Here is a 13,854-nt window from a genome sequence, read left to right as displayed (position 1 = left end):
GTTATACATATTGTGAGGTCTTAATGCCGTAATTGAATAATTTACCCCCTACGTAGTTAAATTCCATGACCCCACCTAAAGTTTCTGTATCCTGCCACTTGGCTCCTAACAACTGCGACAGGATAAGGCATGTTTCACACTGCGCGCCTACAAAGGGTTGTTAAGTCTGAACATGCTTTACATACAACAACGATAAAAAGCGACATGACGTAAAACAATATACCGTTTTATTACTACAAGATACTTAATAATGTTCATTGGGTCAATTAGGCTTTATATAATATTAAATTGTTCTGTTGTTTTTAAGTTATAAATGTGTTGAATCTCGGTAAAGTGGAGGAACTATGTTAACTGTGCTGTGTTCTCAACGGTCGAGACCAGTCATAGAACGTCTAGAAAACGACCGTCGTTAATCAGAGCTGCACTAGTATGCAATGTATAGTTTAAGGAATTTAGTAATTTCCACACATAAACATTTTATTATACATTAGTATATGGTATCGGCCAATCCAGCAAGTCATTGAATATAACAAGCTTTTTTTTCACTATGCAACAATCCTTATTGATTCTAGCTTGTTTGTTGTGTTAAGGCTTCGTTGTAACATAGCAACGCTTATCAACTTGAGTCTCTGGAAACGTGTTTGTTCGCTGATAAGGGCGGGATAAAAAAGAATACAAGATTGGTTAACTACCAGGTATTGTATTCTATCATTAAAATGGTAAAGGCATATTGAGAATATTACAACAATAAAAATGTGATTTTTTGCTATGGAGAACACTATGTGAGGAGTTTATTGTATACCAGTCATTAACTCCCACCCTGCCGATTAACTTCTGTATAACACCCCATGCCCAGAACACTACATCAGTAGATATATAGGATATCTGATAAGGTTTGGGTTATGGAAATAAAGAGGCTTATAGCATTACAAAAATCTTAATTGCGGTTTTTGTTGTTGTAGTTATAGTAGTAGTAGTAGCAGTAGTAGTAGTCGTAGTTATTGTATGTGTATGTGTATGTGTATGTGTATGTGTATGTGTATGTGTATGTGTATGTGTATGTGTATGTGTATGTGTATGTGTATGTGTATGTGTATGTGTATGTGTATGTGTATGTGTATGTGTATGTGTATGTGTATGTGTATGTGTATGTGTATGTGTATGTGTATGTGTATGTGTATGTGTATGTGTATGTGTATGTGTATGTGTATGTGTATGTGTATGTGTATGTGTATGTGTATGTGTATGTGTATGTGTATGTGTATGTGTATGTGTATGTGTATGTGTATGTGTATGTGTATGTGTATGTGTATGTGTATGTGTATGTGTATGTGTATGTGTATGTGTATGTGTATGTGTATGTGTATGTGTATGTGTATGTGTATGTGTATGTGTATGTGTATGTGTATGTGTATGTGTAGGTGTAGGTGTAGGTGTATGTGTAGGTGTAGGTGTAGGTGTAGGTGTAGGTGTAGGTGTAGGTGTAGGTGTAGGTGTAGGTGTAGGTGTAGGTGTAGGTGTAGGTGTAGGTGTAGGTGTAGGTGTAGGTGTAGGCGTAGGTGTAGGCGTAGGCGTAGGTGTAGGCGTAGGCGTAGGCGTAGGTGTAGGCGTAGGCGTAGGCGTAGGCGTAGGCGTAGGCGTAGGCGTATGCGTATGCGTAGGCGTATGCGTAGGCGTATGCGTAGGCGTAGGCGTATGCGTAGGCGTAGGCATAGGCGTAGGCATAGGCGTAGGCATAGGCGTAGGCATAGGCATAGGCATAGGCGTTGGCATAGGCGTAGGCGTAGGCGTAGGCGTAGTCGTAGGCGTAGGCGTAGGCATAGGTGTAGGTATAGGTGTAGGTATAGGTGTAGGTATAGGTGTAGGTATAGGTGTAGGTATAGGTGTAGGTATAGGTGTAGGTATAGGTATAGGTATAGGTATAGGTATAGGTATAGGTATAGGTATAGGTATAGGTATAGGTATAGGTATTGGTATAGGTATAGGTATAGGTATAGGTATAGGTATAGGTATAGGTATAGGTATAGGTATAGGTATAGGTATAGGTATAGGTATAGGTATAGGTATAGGTATAGGTATAGGTATAGGTATAGGTATAGGTATAGGTATAGGTATAGGTATAGGTATAGGTATAGGTATAGGTATAGGTATAGGTTAGGTATAGGTATAGGTATAGGTATAGGTATAGGTATAGGTATAGGTATAGGTAGGATAGGTATAGGTATAGGTATAGGTATAGGTATAGGTATAGGTATAGGTATAGGTATAGGTATAGGTATAGGTATAGGTATAGGGTATAGGTATAGGTATAGGTATAGGTATAGGTATAGGTATAGGTATAGGTATAGGTATAGGTATAGGTATAGGTATAGGTATAGGTATAGGTATAGGTATAGGTATAGGTATAGGTATAGGTATAGGTATAGGTATAGGTATAGGTATAGGTATAGGTATAGGTATAGGTATAGGTATAGGTATAGGTATAGGTATAGGTATAGGTATAGGTATAGGTATAGGTATAGGTATAGGTATAGGTATAGGTATAGGTATAGGTATAGGTATAGGTATAGGTATAGGTATAGGTATAGGTATAGGTATAGGTATAGGTATAGGTATAGGTATAGGTATAGGTATAGGTATAGGTATAGGTATAGGTATAGGTATAGGTATAGGTATAGGTATAGGTATAGGTATAGGTATAGGTATAGGTATAGGTATAGGTATAGGTATAGGTATAGGTATAGGTATAGGTATAGGTATAGGTATAGGTATAGGTATAGGTATAGGTATAGGTATAGGTATAGGTATAGGTATAGGTATAGGTATAGGTATAGGTATAGGTATAGGTATAGGTATAGGTATAGGTATAGGTATAGGTATAGGTATAGGTATAGGTACTAGGTATAGGTATAGGTATAGGTATAGGTATAGGTATAGGTATAGGTATAGGTATAGGTATAGGTATAGGTATAGGTATAGGTATAGGTATAGGTATATGTAATGTCCTTGGAGTAATTACCTGTTGATATGTTTAGAACTTTAAGTTGTAGTATTTGCCTTATTAAGTTTTTTTCATTTGACTAAGTCACAGAAACAGGTAAAATTTACTTCAGTTGCCACATAGACCTTTATGTGTAAAAAGTAACTTACTGTAATTATTCAGTACTTTTTGTAACTGAGTAGCCTGCATTATTCGCAAAAAAAAAAGGAAAGCAATACTGATGAATACTAGTAACTATAGTTGGTGAAAATGAGCTTTCACACTAAACCTGAGATTATTTTGTTTAAAGTGGTCTAGATATATTCGTGCTAAGTACGATCCTTAAAATCCTTGAAGAATCAAAGAACAAGATGTAATATTGTAAATTTAAGACTCCAATAATGATGATTATTGCATGGTGTAGTTCTATTATGTTAAACATATAGTACTTTTATTTAGTACATTAATATGCTATATACAAATATATAACGAGAAACAAACTTTATTGTAAGGTAAATTTTATTTTTTTAACACTCTCTAAAAATGTAAAAAATACAATTTATTTTGAAAAAGTACATAGATTTTGGACGGATAAAAAAATACGATGTGTATGATTTTACAAATTTGTCACGAATAATAAAAAATCTTGTTGAAATATTCATATTTAATCAAAATGGATTCATTCATTTAATTAACAGCTAAAATTATAATACAGTTTAAACCTACTTGTAAATAATTAAACACAATACTGCGTAAATTAAAAACGTATAAAACAAATACAATAGCAATCCAACATCTATTATTGGTTTTCATCAACAACACTACTGAAAGTATAAATTAGTGAGGAAAAAGTATCAATTGCCAAACAAACGCTTGTTATACAATTTTGGTATTCATTTAAAAACCTAAAAAATTGAAAGTTTTCTTTTATGAAAAAAACAATTCTGTAATTTTTTTTGTAATAAAGTTGAGTCATTTTCCCACAATAGATACGTTAGAATGCGGACGGAATTTTTGGCACCATTGAGAAGTTAAACCAATATTTTGAACAGCAGTCCAGCCATAAACAGTGCATATGAGAAGAGCTGTATGTTGGCTGCGCCTGAGGGTTAAAAACGAAAGAGAAGAACATATTAGAAAAAAAAAAGAAGATAAAAATATAACAGCCGTTTCCAAACTCAAGGATGAATTTCGAGAGAGAGGGACGTCATCTGTGTTAAGAAAAGCGTTTTGCAGAAATGTATTATGTCTAAATATAAAAATAAAACGTTTTAAGTAATTAGTCGTTTTAATATAGCTACGACTCTCTATCGTTATATAATACACGCTGTTTATTGTGCAAAGACAATCTTTCTATTGGTTATTTTTATTGCAAGTAATGTTTGAAAATTATTTGAAGGTTTATAAATGATTTAATACATTATATTGTCGAGATATCATAGGAAATAATGACCAGATAAAAGATTTCTCTGAAAATAAACTAAGCCTCTGCTATAAAAACAAGGATAAAAGATCACTGCTGATATTACATTAGGTAGATGATGGAGATGATTAACGACATTTTTTTTTTAATTCTAGAGGGCTGTTTTTTCATAGTTAAAGAATTTACAAAAATATTAATTGTTTTGCAAAACATTGTTAAAAATTCTTCCAGCATATATATATATATATATATATATATATATATATATATATATATATATATATATATATATATATATATATATATATATATATATATATATATATATATATATATATATATATATATATATATATATATGTATATATATATATATATATATATATATATATATATATATATATATATATATATATATATATATATATATATATATATATATATACATCCATATACATATCCATATACATAAAGTTTGTTGTTAACAACGCTAACCTACAAAATTAATTTTAGACTATACGCCTATACTTTAACAGTACATACATAAAGAAAAAGTCTATGTATAATAGGGCAGTACATACCACACTTTGCGTTGTATTTATTAAATGTTGACTTTAGCGAAGGGCATGCCTCAACTAAACACTTCCCGTATTTTCCGAACAGCCTGAAATATATATATATATATATATATGTATATATATATATATATATATATATATATATATATATATATATATATATATATATATATATATAGGCTCACGTATATAGGCCTATATACATATTGATTCATAATCTGTTTCTAAAAACTTAATATATTTTTTTAAAAATTAGATCTACCACTTACGTGCAGTCAATGGTTGCTCCATCAGTAGAAATCATAGCAGATTGATCCGTCAAACACAGCTCTTTTGAGCACGTCTCGGTCTTCTTTAGCAATTCGTCTACAGCGGCTTTTATATCTGCTACGAGAAAAAGCGTACAAGTACGCCTATGCATATTCTTTGGATTTTCCTTCTTTAACTAGGTGTTTCGTCTTTTTTATTTCAAAGTATTATTTATTTTTAAAAATAACGTATTAAATCTTACCAGCAGCTCTCCTTCTACGAGCTGAAAAACAAGTCATTTATTCAAACATCTACTCAGACTCACACGGATACACCCACACATACACATTCACACACAAACATATATATATATATATATATATATATATATATATATATATATATATATATATATATAATTCCTAATACGTTAAGCACACGTGCTCACTTCTCTCTCTCTCTCTCTCTCTCTCTCTCTCTCTCTCTCTCTCTCTCTCTCTCTTTCTCTCTGTCAGTCACATATTTTCCGGATTTATGAGATCAACATCTTCAGCCATATATGGAGACCCTAAAGATAGGGAGTTTTGTTAAAAATAATATGTTGGATGAATATGATGTAATAAATTAAATGTTTTTTAAAGACGGAAAATAAAATCAAGGCGTATTCGAATGTAGAAACCCATCTTTAATTATGCAACCGGAAAAGTATTTATGGTTGTGATAAGAACTTTCCACCTAGTTACAAATATGTATATATATATATATATATATATATATATATATATATATATATATATATATATATATATATATATATATATATATATATATATATATTACTAGGGGTAGTTACGATCAATGGGTTAGGGCTATAAAAGGGGCAGGATACCATGCACAACCGGGTTTTTTTTATCTACAGCAGCCGTTAGCTCTTACATCACCCTGGGTGTGGCCAAACCATTTAGTGGATCTGCCACTTGAATAGAGGCCCACCGGTCCAGCGGAAACGGTGGCCAGACCAACTCTATCTAACAAAGGGACTAGAACCGCCCATGACACTTATTGAAACGGTCAGCTGAATGGCGACCCACCGGTCAAGCTGATCGCGGGACGACCCGAGGCAGCCATCCCTGTGATCAAAAGCGGACCCGTTGGCCAGGTAACAAAGGGGCGTAACCGCCCAGCTCACTTATCGGATCTGACATCGGTGACGTGGGATAGCGAACCACTGATAATCGCCCACAAAGAAGCCTGAGCTGACCAGAGTTTGACCACGGGGTAACGGGATCAGAGACGGTCAAAGCACGCATTGGCCAATATCGCCTCTTATTGATCGGTCAAAGTCAGAAAATTAACTTGATTTCGGTCTTTGGCCGGCAAATCCGCGGACTGGCCATGGTGGTCCGGCCAAAGTCCTAAATAGAAGATCATATGGCTAGGGACGACCGGCCACAGTCCAAATTAGAAGATCATGAGTAGATTTAGGGTTTTTTTTATACCGCAAGGAACACGAAATTAAGTCTTTGTTGATTATTAATTAAAGTAAATGACAGAAACATTCAAATTATTTTATTGTACTATAATCTCAATCAATATTATCACTTGTTACAATAAGTTGAACTTTTATAGTATTTAGAATTGCATAGTAGCTTGTTATTTTTACACTTTCAGCGATTTGTTGTGCACTTGGTTGTGCAATTGCAGCAAATGTAGCTTTGTCAGCCGGTCAGTGATTGTGAAGATGCGATGGTTTGTAGTGATTTATCCTCAGTGCCAACGGACGACAATGAGAGCAGTTTTTCGTGAAGAATAGATAACTCACTTCTAGCATATAGTTGTTTTAGAACACTATGTTCCGTTTCTAGCTTGTAGAAAGAGCCCACGACGCTCATGCCAACTGCAATGACGCTTTAGTGTTCACGGCGACCTCTGTCAACATCTGGTATACGGATGCGAACATTACAAAACACGCTCTCAGTGCTAAGCTCTTCGGACTTTGGCCAAGAGAGCCGGTCAATGCGCACATTGGCCGGCCAATGCGTGCTATGACCGCACTTTGGGCTCTGACCGTATATATATATATATATATATATATATATATATATATAAGTGTGCAATCTACTCTCATTTAAACAGGTAATCTATGGTCATCTCAATGGCCGAAAACTGACTTAGACTGACAGAGGGCTTACATTTTCTCAAAAGCAGTAGTACTAATCACAAGATTCTAACACCCTAACTTACATATAAGAATATAAGGATTAGTTAAACACTGTTTTAAAGACATATCTAAACATTGTAGGCCTATGCCTGTGTAGCGCAAATTAAAATACTTTTTCTATCTGGTTTTTACTCATTTTAGGTTAATATTTTTTTAAGATTCCATAAACAGCGGTTTTTTTTAAGTGCATACCCGTTAACATTTTAATTAATAAATTTTGCATTCATCCAAAATGCTAAATAATAAAAATGGTACTACCTAATGGGTTAGCAGGGTTAGCAATAGCAGGATCGGGAGTTGTCGGAGCAGTTGTTGCTGCAATCATAAAATGTCTATAAGTTCATCAAAGCTAAGGTGATGAATAAGGTTTTATTAATATGAGATAAAATGCTTTTGAACTTAAAATTTACATTATTATGTATTATTTACTCAATGTATTATATTAATAATAATAATAATAATAATAATAATAATAATAATAATAATAATAATAATAATAATAATAATAATAATAAAAATAATAATAATAATAATAATAATAATAATAATAATAATAATAATAATAATAATAACAATAATAATAATAATAATAATAATAATAATAATAATAATAATAATAATAATAATAATAATAATAATAATAATAATGTTATTATTATTCTTATTATTATTATTATTATTACTATAATTGTATTTTAATTATTATTGTTAGTATTATCGTTGTTATTTTCTTTTAATGTATTAGGCCTATTTAATAACATTTAAATTTTTAAATAATCATCTTTACCATTAAAATAAAAACAAACTAGAATGTCTCGCCCAAATGTAATAAGTTTGATATAGTTAACGATTGGAAGCGTTTGATACAAAACTTACCTGTTGTGGTTGTTGGTGTTGTTTTCGTAGCTGTAAATGCAACACATTTTTAATTCATTTGTTACATTCATGCACAATTAGTTAAAAGAATTAAAAATAAATAAATAGACAATCATTGTATGATTGCAGTTAAGTGATGAAAATTAAACTGTTTAAGGTGTTTGAATAAGTGCTAAATTATGAGAAAAAGGGTATATCTCATGCAATCCATACTGTTTATGTATGTAAAAATTAAGGGGTTGGGGTGCTAAAATACATACTAGATTCTGCTGCGGCTGGTGTTATCGATTCTGCAAATGCAAAAAACAGTTCTTAAAATGCTTTTCTTGTCTAATGTTAATAGCATGCGTATAATAATATTTTTTCCATGTTTAAAAAGTCGTACATATAATATATAATAATATATAAGACATTGCGATAGTACACTTTTTACATTTGATTTTATATTCCGCTGCAGTTGCTACATAATACTTTTTAAGCTCTGGAGTATTGAGACAAGGCAGTTGAATGATTTTTTCACATTAATAGTACATGATCGAATCTTAAAATAGGTTAAAGCTATAGAAAAAGAAAAGATTACAAAAACAAGAGGACGAATAATCAGATAAATGTTTTACTATTTTTGTTTGACTAAATGTTACCCTTTGTTATTGCTCAAAGTGATATTTATAAAGTGACGTTTATAGTAGGAAAGATAATAATATACTTGATTAAATATAATCCGTTTGTTATACTCGATCATAACTAAATGTATTCTTTTATTAATTATACGCCGTGTGTATTTAATTTGATTGAGCAATCGAATGATTTCGACAGAATTCGTGCTGTGTCTAAAAACTGTAAAATAGTATTGAAATATTTTCAAAAACTGCCCACAACCTCTCCTTGGAGTCAACCGGAATGGCCAGGGAGAGTAAAAAAAGAAAAGTAGAACGATTGTTTTACATGATAAAAATATACAATAGTGATTTACGGTGTATAGAGGGGTATTGCATTTTTATTAAATATTATAAGATCCAAAATCACCATAACACCCTGACTCTACTATTCCGAATTGAAAATTAAAGTGTTTGCTTAATTACTATTATATTACTAGTAATTATTTCTTTGACTATTTCTAGCCTTAATGAAACCGGAAGTAATTGTGTACTTATTACACACATGTTAAACAATATTCTATTTTGGCTATAAAATATGCTTTCTGGCAAAAAAAATATGGACCCATTTTGAACCAGCTTTTTAAGTCTATTAAGAACATCAGAATAAAGAAAATAGTGCAATATTTAAAGTCATTCATTGGTATAAGCGCACAATATTAGTGTTCTAATACCTCAGGATATCCCTTTTGCGACAACTCTGATCGTTAAAGAAGAAGTTAAATACAAATGCAGAGAGCAAAAATATATGTGTGTGTTATCGTGTGAAGGGGTGGGGGAGAATAGAGATGAGCATGCATACAAATCCAATAAATAACTATTTTAACAGCAAAGATAAAATTATATTACCACAAAACTTCTGGACGTCTGTGTTTAAGGTATCAAGTTGATTAGCTTCTGTATTTTTAACGCAGTTATCGTCCGTTTTTAAACATTTTGTGTATTCGTCAGCTTTACTATACCATTTTGTGAAAGATATTTATAAAACATTTTTTTTTTAAATTCAATACTAAACAATTACTTAAATATCAATTATGTAAAAATATTTGTAATTCTTGTATTTATTTCATTGATTTTATATCCTTTCATTTCCGTTACCATCGACTATCAGTGTAAATTTTATTTATATAAGAAAAAAAGAAATATTTGTCTATTAACTTTAGTATTATCTCACCTGCATTGCACTGTCTTATCAGTTGCAACTTTGAGTTCTTCGCGTATGGTTTGGCATTTGGAATAGCATTTTCCAAACAAGTCGTTTTTGACATCGGTGATAAACACAGTGTCTTTGGATTTTATGATTTTTAAACAAAAATAATTAATATGGCACAGCAATACATTTAACAGCAGTTAATTTACTGGAATTAAAACTTTAAAATAATACTAAACAATGACAGACACGTATAGAACGGAAAAAAACTAGTGACATGTTTAAAAGAAAAAAAAAACTAACAGTTTAGCTTAAATTTGTATATTTTTTTGCTTTTTATATTTAAAATCTCCAATCTTCGCTTCTATTGCAAACTAAATTATTAATTGTTACCGTTATTGGAAATAGCAAACGAATCTGAAGAAAAAAATGTAATATATTTAATTAGTAAATATCAAAGATAAACATTTGTCTAGTTTTATATGAACATTTAAATATATATATATATATATATATATATATATATATATATATATATATATATATATATATATATACATATATATATATATATATATATATATATATTTATTTATTTATTTATTTATATGAGCGTATGTGTTTGTTTGTGTATGTGGTGTGCGTGTGTATGTGTGTGTATAGTTTTATTCTATTTTTTTTTTATATTGTAAAAAAGTTAAAGTGTTACCTGCCGCAAAAAGCAAACAGACAAGAGATGCTGGAAATACAAGATACTAAATGAATTATCAGTCGTAACACATATTAAGTTGATGAAATGCAACGGCTTTTATTGTTATATTTTACTATACAGAACGTAAATGAAAATATGTTGAACTATTTTTATTAATAAAAAACAGATTAACCAAATGCGGTCTTTAAAATGAGAACTTTACTTTGAAAAACATGAATTACTACTTTTTTGCTCTATGCATTACAAATTCACAGCAACCAATTATAAGGCAAACAGATATTTGATTAATTTTCGTTCCACACCTAGAAACATATCCCTTAAACAAGAATGCCTCGTTTCGGTAATATAGTTTCTTCTTCTTCTTCTTCTTCGTTCTTAATTATTAGTGTTGAAGGGGATCGAGATTTATCTGCCAGTGGGTTTGAACTAGAGACTTTGTTCGAATTTATCAACCTTTTTGCCGACTCGACCACGCCTCCAACACAATTAAGCGTTACGTGTCAACTGGTTATGCGCCATTGAGGCCATTGACTCCGATTTCAGCCTGCTTTTCTTTTTGGATTTGCTTCCATAGCCTTTGTCCAACCAAGAACAAACTACAAGGCAGCAGTTGTTTACTTTTGGAGTTGTCTCTCCTAGAAGAGTGGCTGTCCCCAGCTAACGAGCCTCATCTGCCCGAGGGTTCGAACTCGTAGCTTTTCGGTTTAGCAACCATGAGCTTTACCGACTCGACCACTCCGACCCCGGTAATATAGTTAAAAATGGTTATAAATTAAAAGTAAAAAAAATATTAAATTATTATACCATATATTATGCTGTACATGTTGGCCTTTAAATGCTATAAATAAAAAGAAATAATGCTAAATGTTGTATCTATATGTACACACGTAAATATATCTGTATATATATATATATATATATATATATATATATATATATATATATATATATATATATATATATATATAGGCATATATATATATATATATATATATATATAGAGAGAGAGAGAGAGAGAGAGAGAGAGAGAGAGAGAGAGAGAGAGAGAAGAGAGAGAGAGAGAGAGAGAGACTTAGCCACTACTCAAGGTTTATGCACGCTTCAACCTACTAAAACAAACGACAATTTTATACTAAAAGATGGGCGTGCCTCAATAAAACAAATGATTTTTTATACTAGAGCTTTTGTAGGTATTTAGTCAATGTAGTAATAAATACGGTATTTTATTTTAATTTCTAAAATAAACATGTTGATAACAAAGTAGTCATCGAATTTTAATTACTGATGTACGAATCATATTATTTTCAGTTAGTACGTGCAAATATATATATATATATATATATATATATATATATATATATATATATATATATATATATATTATTTTCAGTTAGTACGTGCAAATATATATATATATATATATATATATATATATATATATATATATATATATATATATATATATATATATATATATATATATATATAAGAAACGGAAAACAAAAAATAGCAAGTTCATAAAACATATCAGAAGAGTTAATTGTGCGTTAAGATTATAATAACATATCCTTTTGAAAACATTTTAAGAATTCACTGTGCAAACACATTATTTAAATCAATAACTTACAGGTTCTCAAATCTGGCAGTAAACTTCACGAACCACGCGTAGAAGAGAGAATGAACGTCTGTGCAGATGTAGGGGTTTTTATAGGCGTGTGAAGTATTGATTTATCTGGCCCTTACAATCCCTATGCAAAAAAAAATTGTGATTGGCTACTATAGTGCTAGTAATGCCACCCCCCCCCCCAGGTCATTTAAACCTCCTACTCAGGTCATTATATATATATATATATATATATATATATATATATATATATATATATATATATATATTTGTGTATTAGATAGAAGGTCAATTCATAATAGATTGTGTGTGGGGGGGGGGGGTGGCTATACTTTGGGGGAACCTAGGGCTACTTCATTCATAAGAATGTGGAAAATTTTAAACAGACTAGTGGGCTTACTGTCTTTGTTATACATACTTAAATACGATAACATAAAAAATAAATTATAGGGACAACGGTAAATTACTCAAACATATGGGAAAATTGAGGTTCAGCATGAATCGTAATTGCTTTACCTTGTATCTGCTCATATTTAAGTATTTTTGCAGATTCTCTAGATGAAAAATATCATTGCAAAGACGTTGTTGTTGTTAGGTTGATCTCATTTCTTCTTTTATATGCTCTACCATGCATACCTGCTAACATGTGATGAATGTCGAATAGCATTACATTAGTCCTACTATTTTATAATATAACCAGTTACCACCCGACATTGTATAATAGATTTAATAGATTATAGATTTAAAAATGTCTTAGAGGATGTTGCAATGAGTTCCCTTTCAAACCTGACGGTCTATAGGGCTAATGAAGTAGAGTTCATTTGTTTCTGTGACCTCGGCATATGAGGCAATCGTATTCTTATAAAAATTATCTAATCCTAATATATAAAAGACAATGTGCGCACTTCTCTCTGTCCACAATATTTTTGTCAACGTCGTCAGCATGTTCAGCGATATATGGAGAACTTAAAGATGGGGACTTTTGTTGAAAATAATATGGTGGATGGTATAAATGTATAAACTAAAATTTCTTTAAAGAAGGAAAATAAAAATAAAAGCATATTCGAATGTAGAACAGATTTCTAGCTAAAGCGTTTATTGTCGTGTCAAGAACGCATTATACAATGACGTCACATGTCATATTTTTACACTAAGGAAAGAATACAAAACTAATTGTGTCATCTTCCAATTTTTTAATATAAAGAAATGAACTATTTCATTCAAAATCGATTTACATCTACGTACGCTATGAAAAGTATCTTAATTATTTTATATAAATCTTTGTTGGCGTAGTTACGGAATTGTCTAATTTGGGATAAAATTTAATTTGAAATAATAGGGCCTATTCATGTAACTTAGTTTCTAAGCGGACTCTCTATGTAAAC

At 31.0% G+C, this 13,854-nt stretch overlaps 1 protein-coding gene across 2 annotated transcripts; it reads right to left on the bottom strand.

Moving 5' to 3' along the window:
• Nucleotides 1–3,539: 3,539 nt before the first annotated feature.
• Nucleotides 3,540–13,086, bottom strand: LOC131933111 (uncharacterized). 2 transcript variants are annotated; one of them, XM_059289925.1, is made up of 14 exons: nucleotides 12,986–13,086; nucleotides 12,473–12,593; nucleotides 11,650–11,683; nucleotides 10,843–10,872; nucleotides 10,527–10,550; nucleotides 10,158–10,269; nucleotides 9,833–9,939; nucleotides 8,588–8,617; nucleotides 8,328–8,357; nucleotides 7,710–7,766; nucleotides 5,493–5,513; nucleotides 5,251–5,365; nucleotides 4,985–5,067; nucleotides 3,540–4,082 (listed from the first exon to the last, which is right to left on the bottom strand). In XM_059289925.1, exons 3-14 carry the CDS (start codon nucleotides 11,666–11,668, stop codon nucleotides 4,012–4,014), a joined length of 699 nt encoding a protein of 232 aa, XP_059145908.1. In that variant the 5' UTR covers nucleotides 11,669–11,683; nucleotides 12,473–12,593; nucleotides 12,986–13,086; the 3' UTR covers nucleotides 3,540–4,011. The 2 variants fall into 2 exon arrangements, with proteins under 2 accessions (XP_059145908.1, XP_059145907.1); XM_059289924.1 differs by having other exon boundaries at nucleotides 5,251–5,368; nucleotides 12,986–13,085.
• Between the last annotated feature and the right edge of the window lie 768 nt (nucleotides 13,087–13,854).

The sequence above is a fragment of the Physella acuta genome, unplaced genomic scaffold (genome assembly GCF_028476545.2).
Source record: "Physella acuta isolate Inbredline_101_S28 unplaced genomic scaffold, ASM2847654v3 ptg002368l, whole genome shotgun sequence".
Lineage (NCBI taxonomy): Eukaryota > Metazoa > Mollusca > Gastropoda > Physidae > Physella > Physella acuta.
Note: the sequence above shows the minus strand (reverse complement) of the source record. Positions and strands in the feature narration are given on the sequence as shown.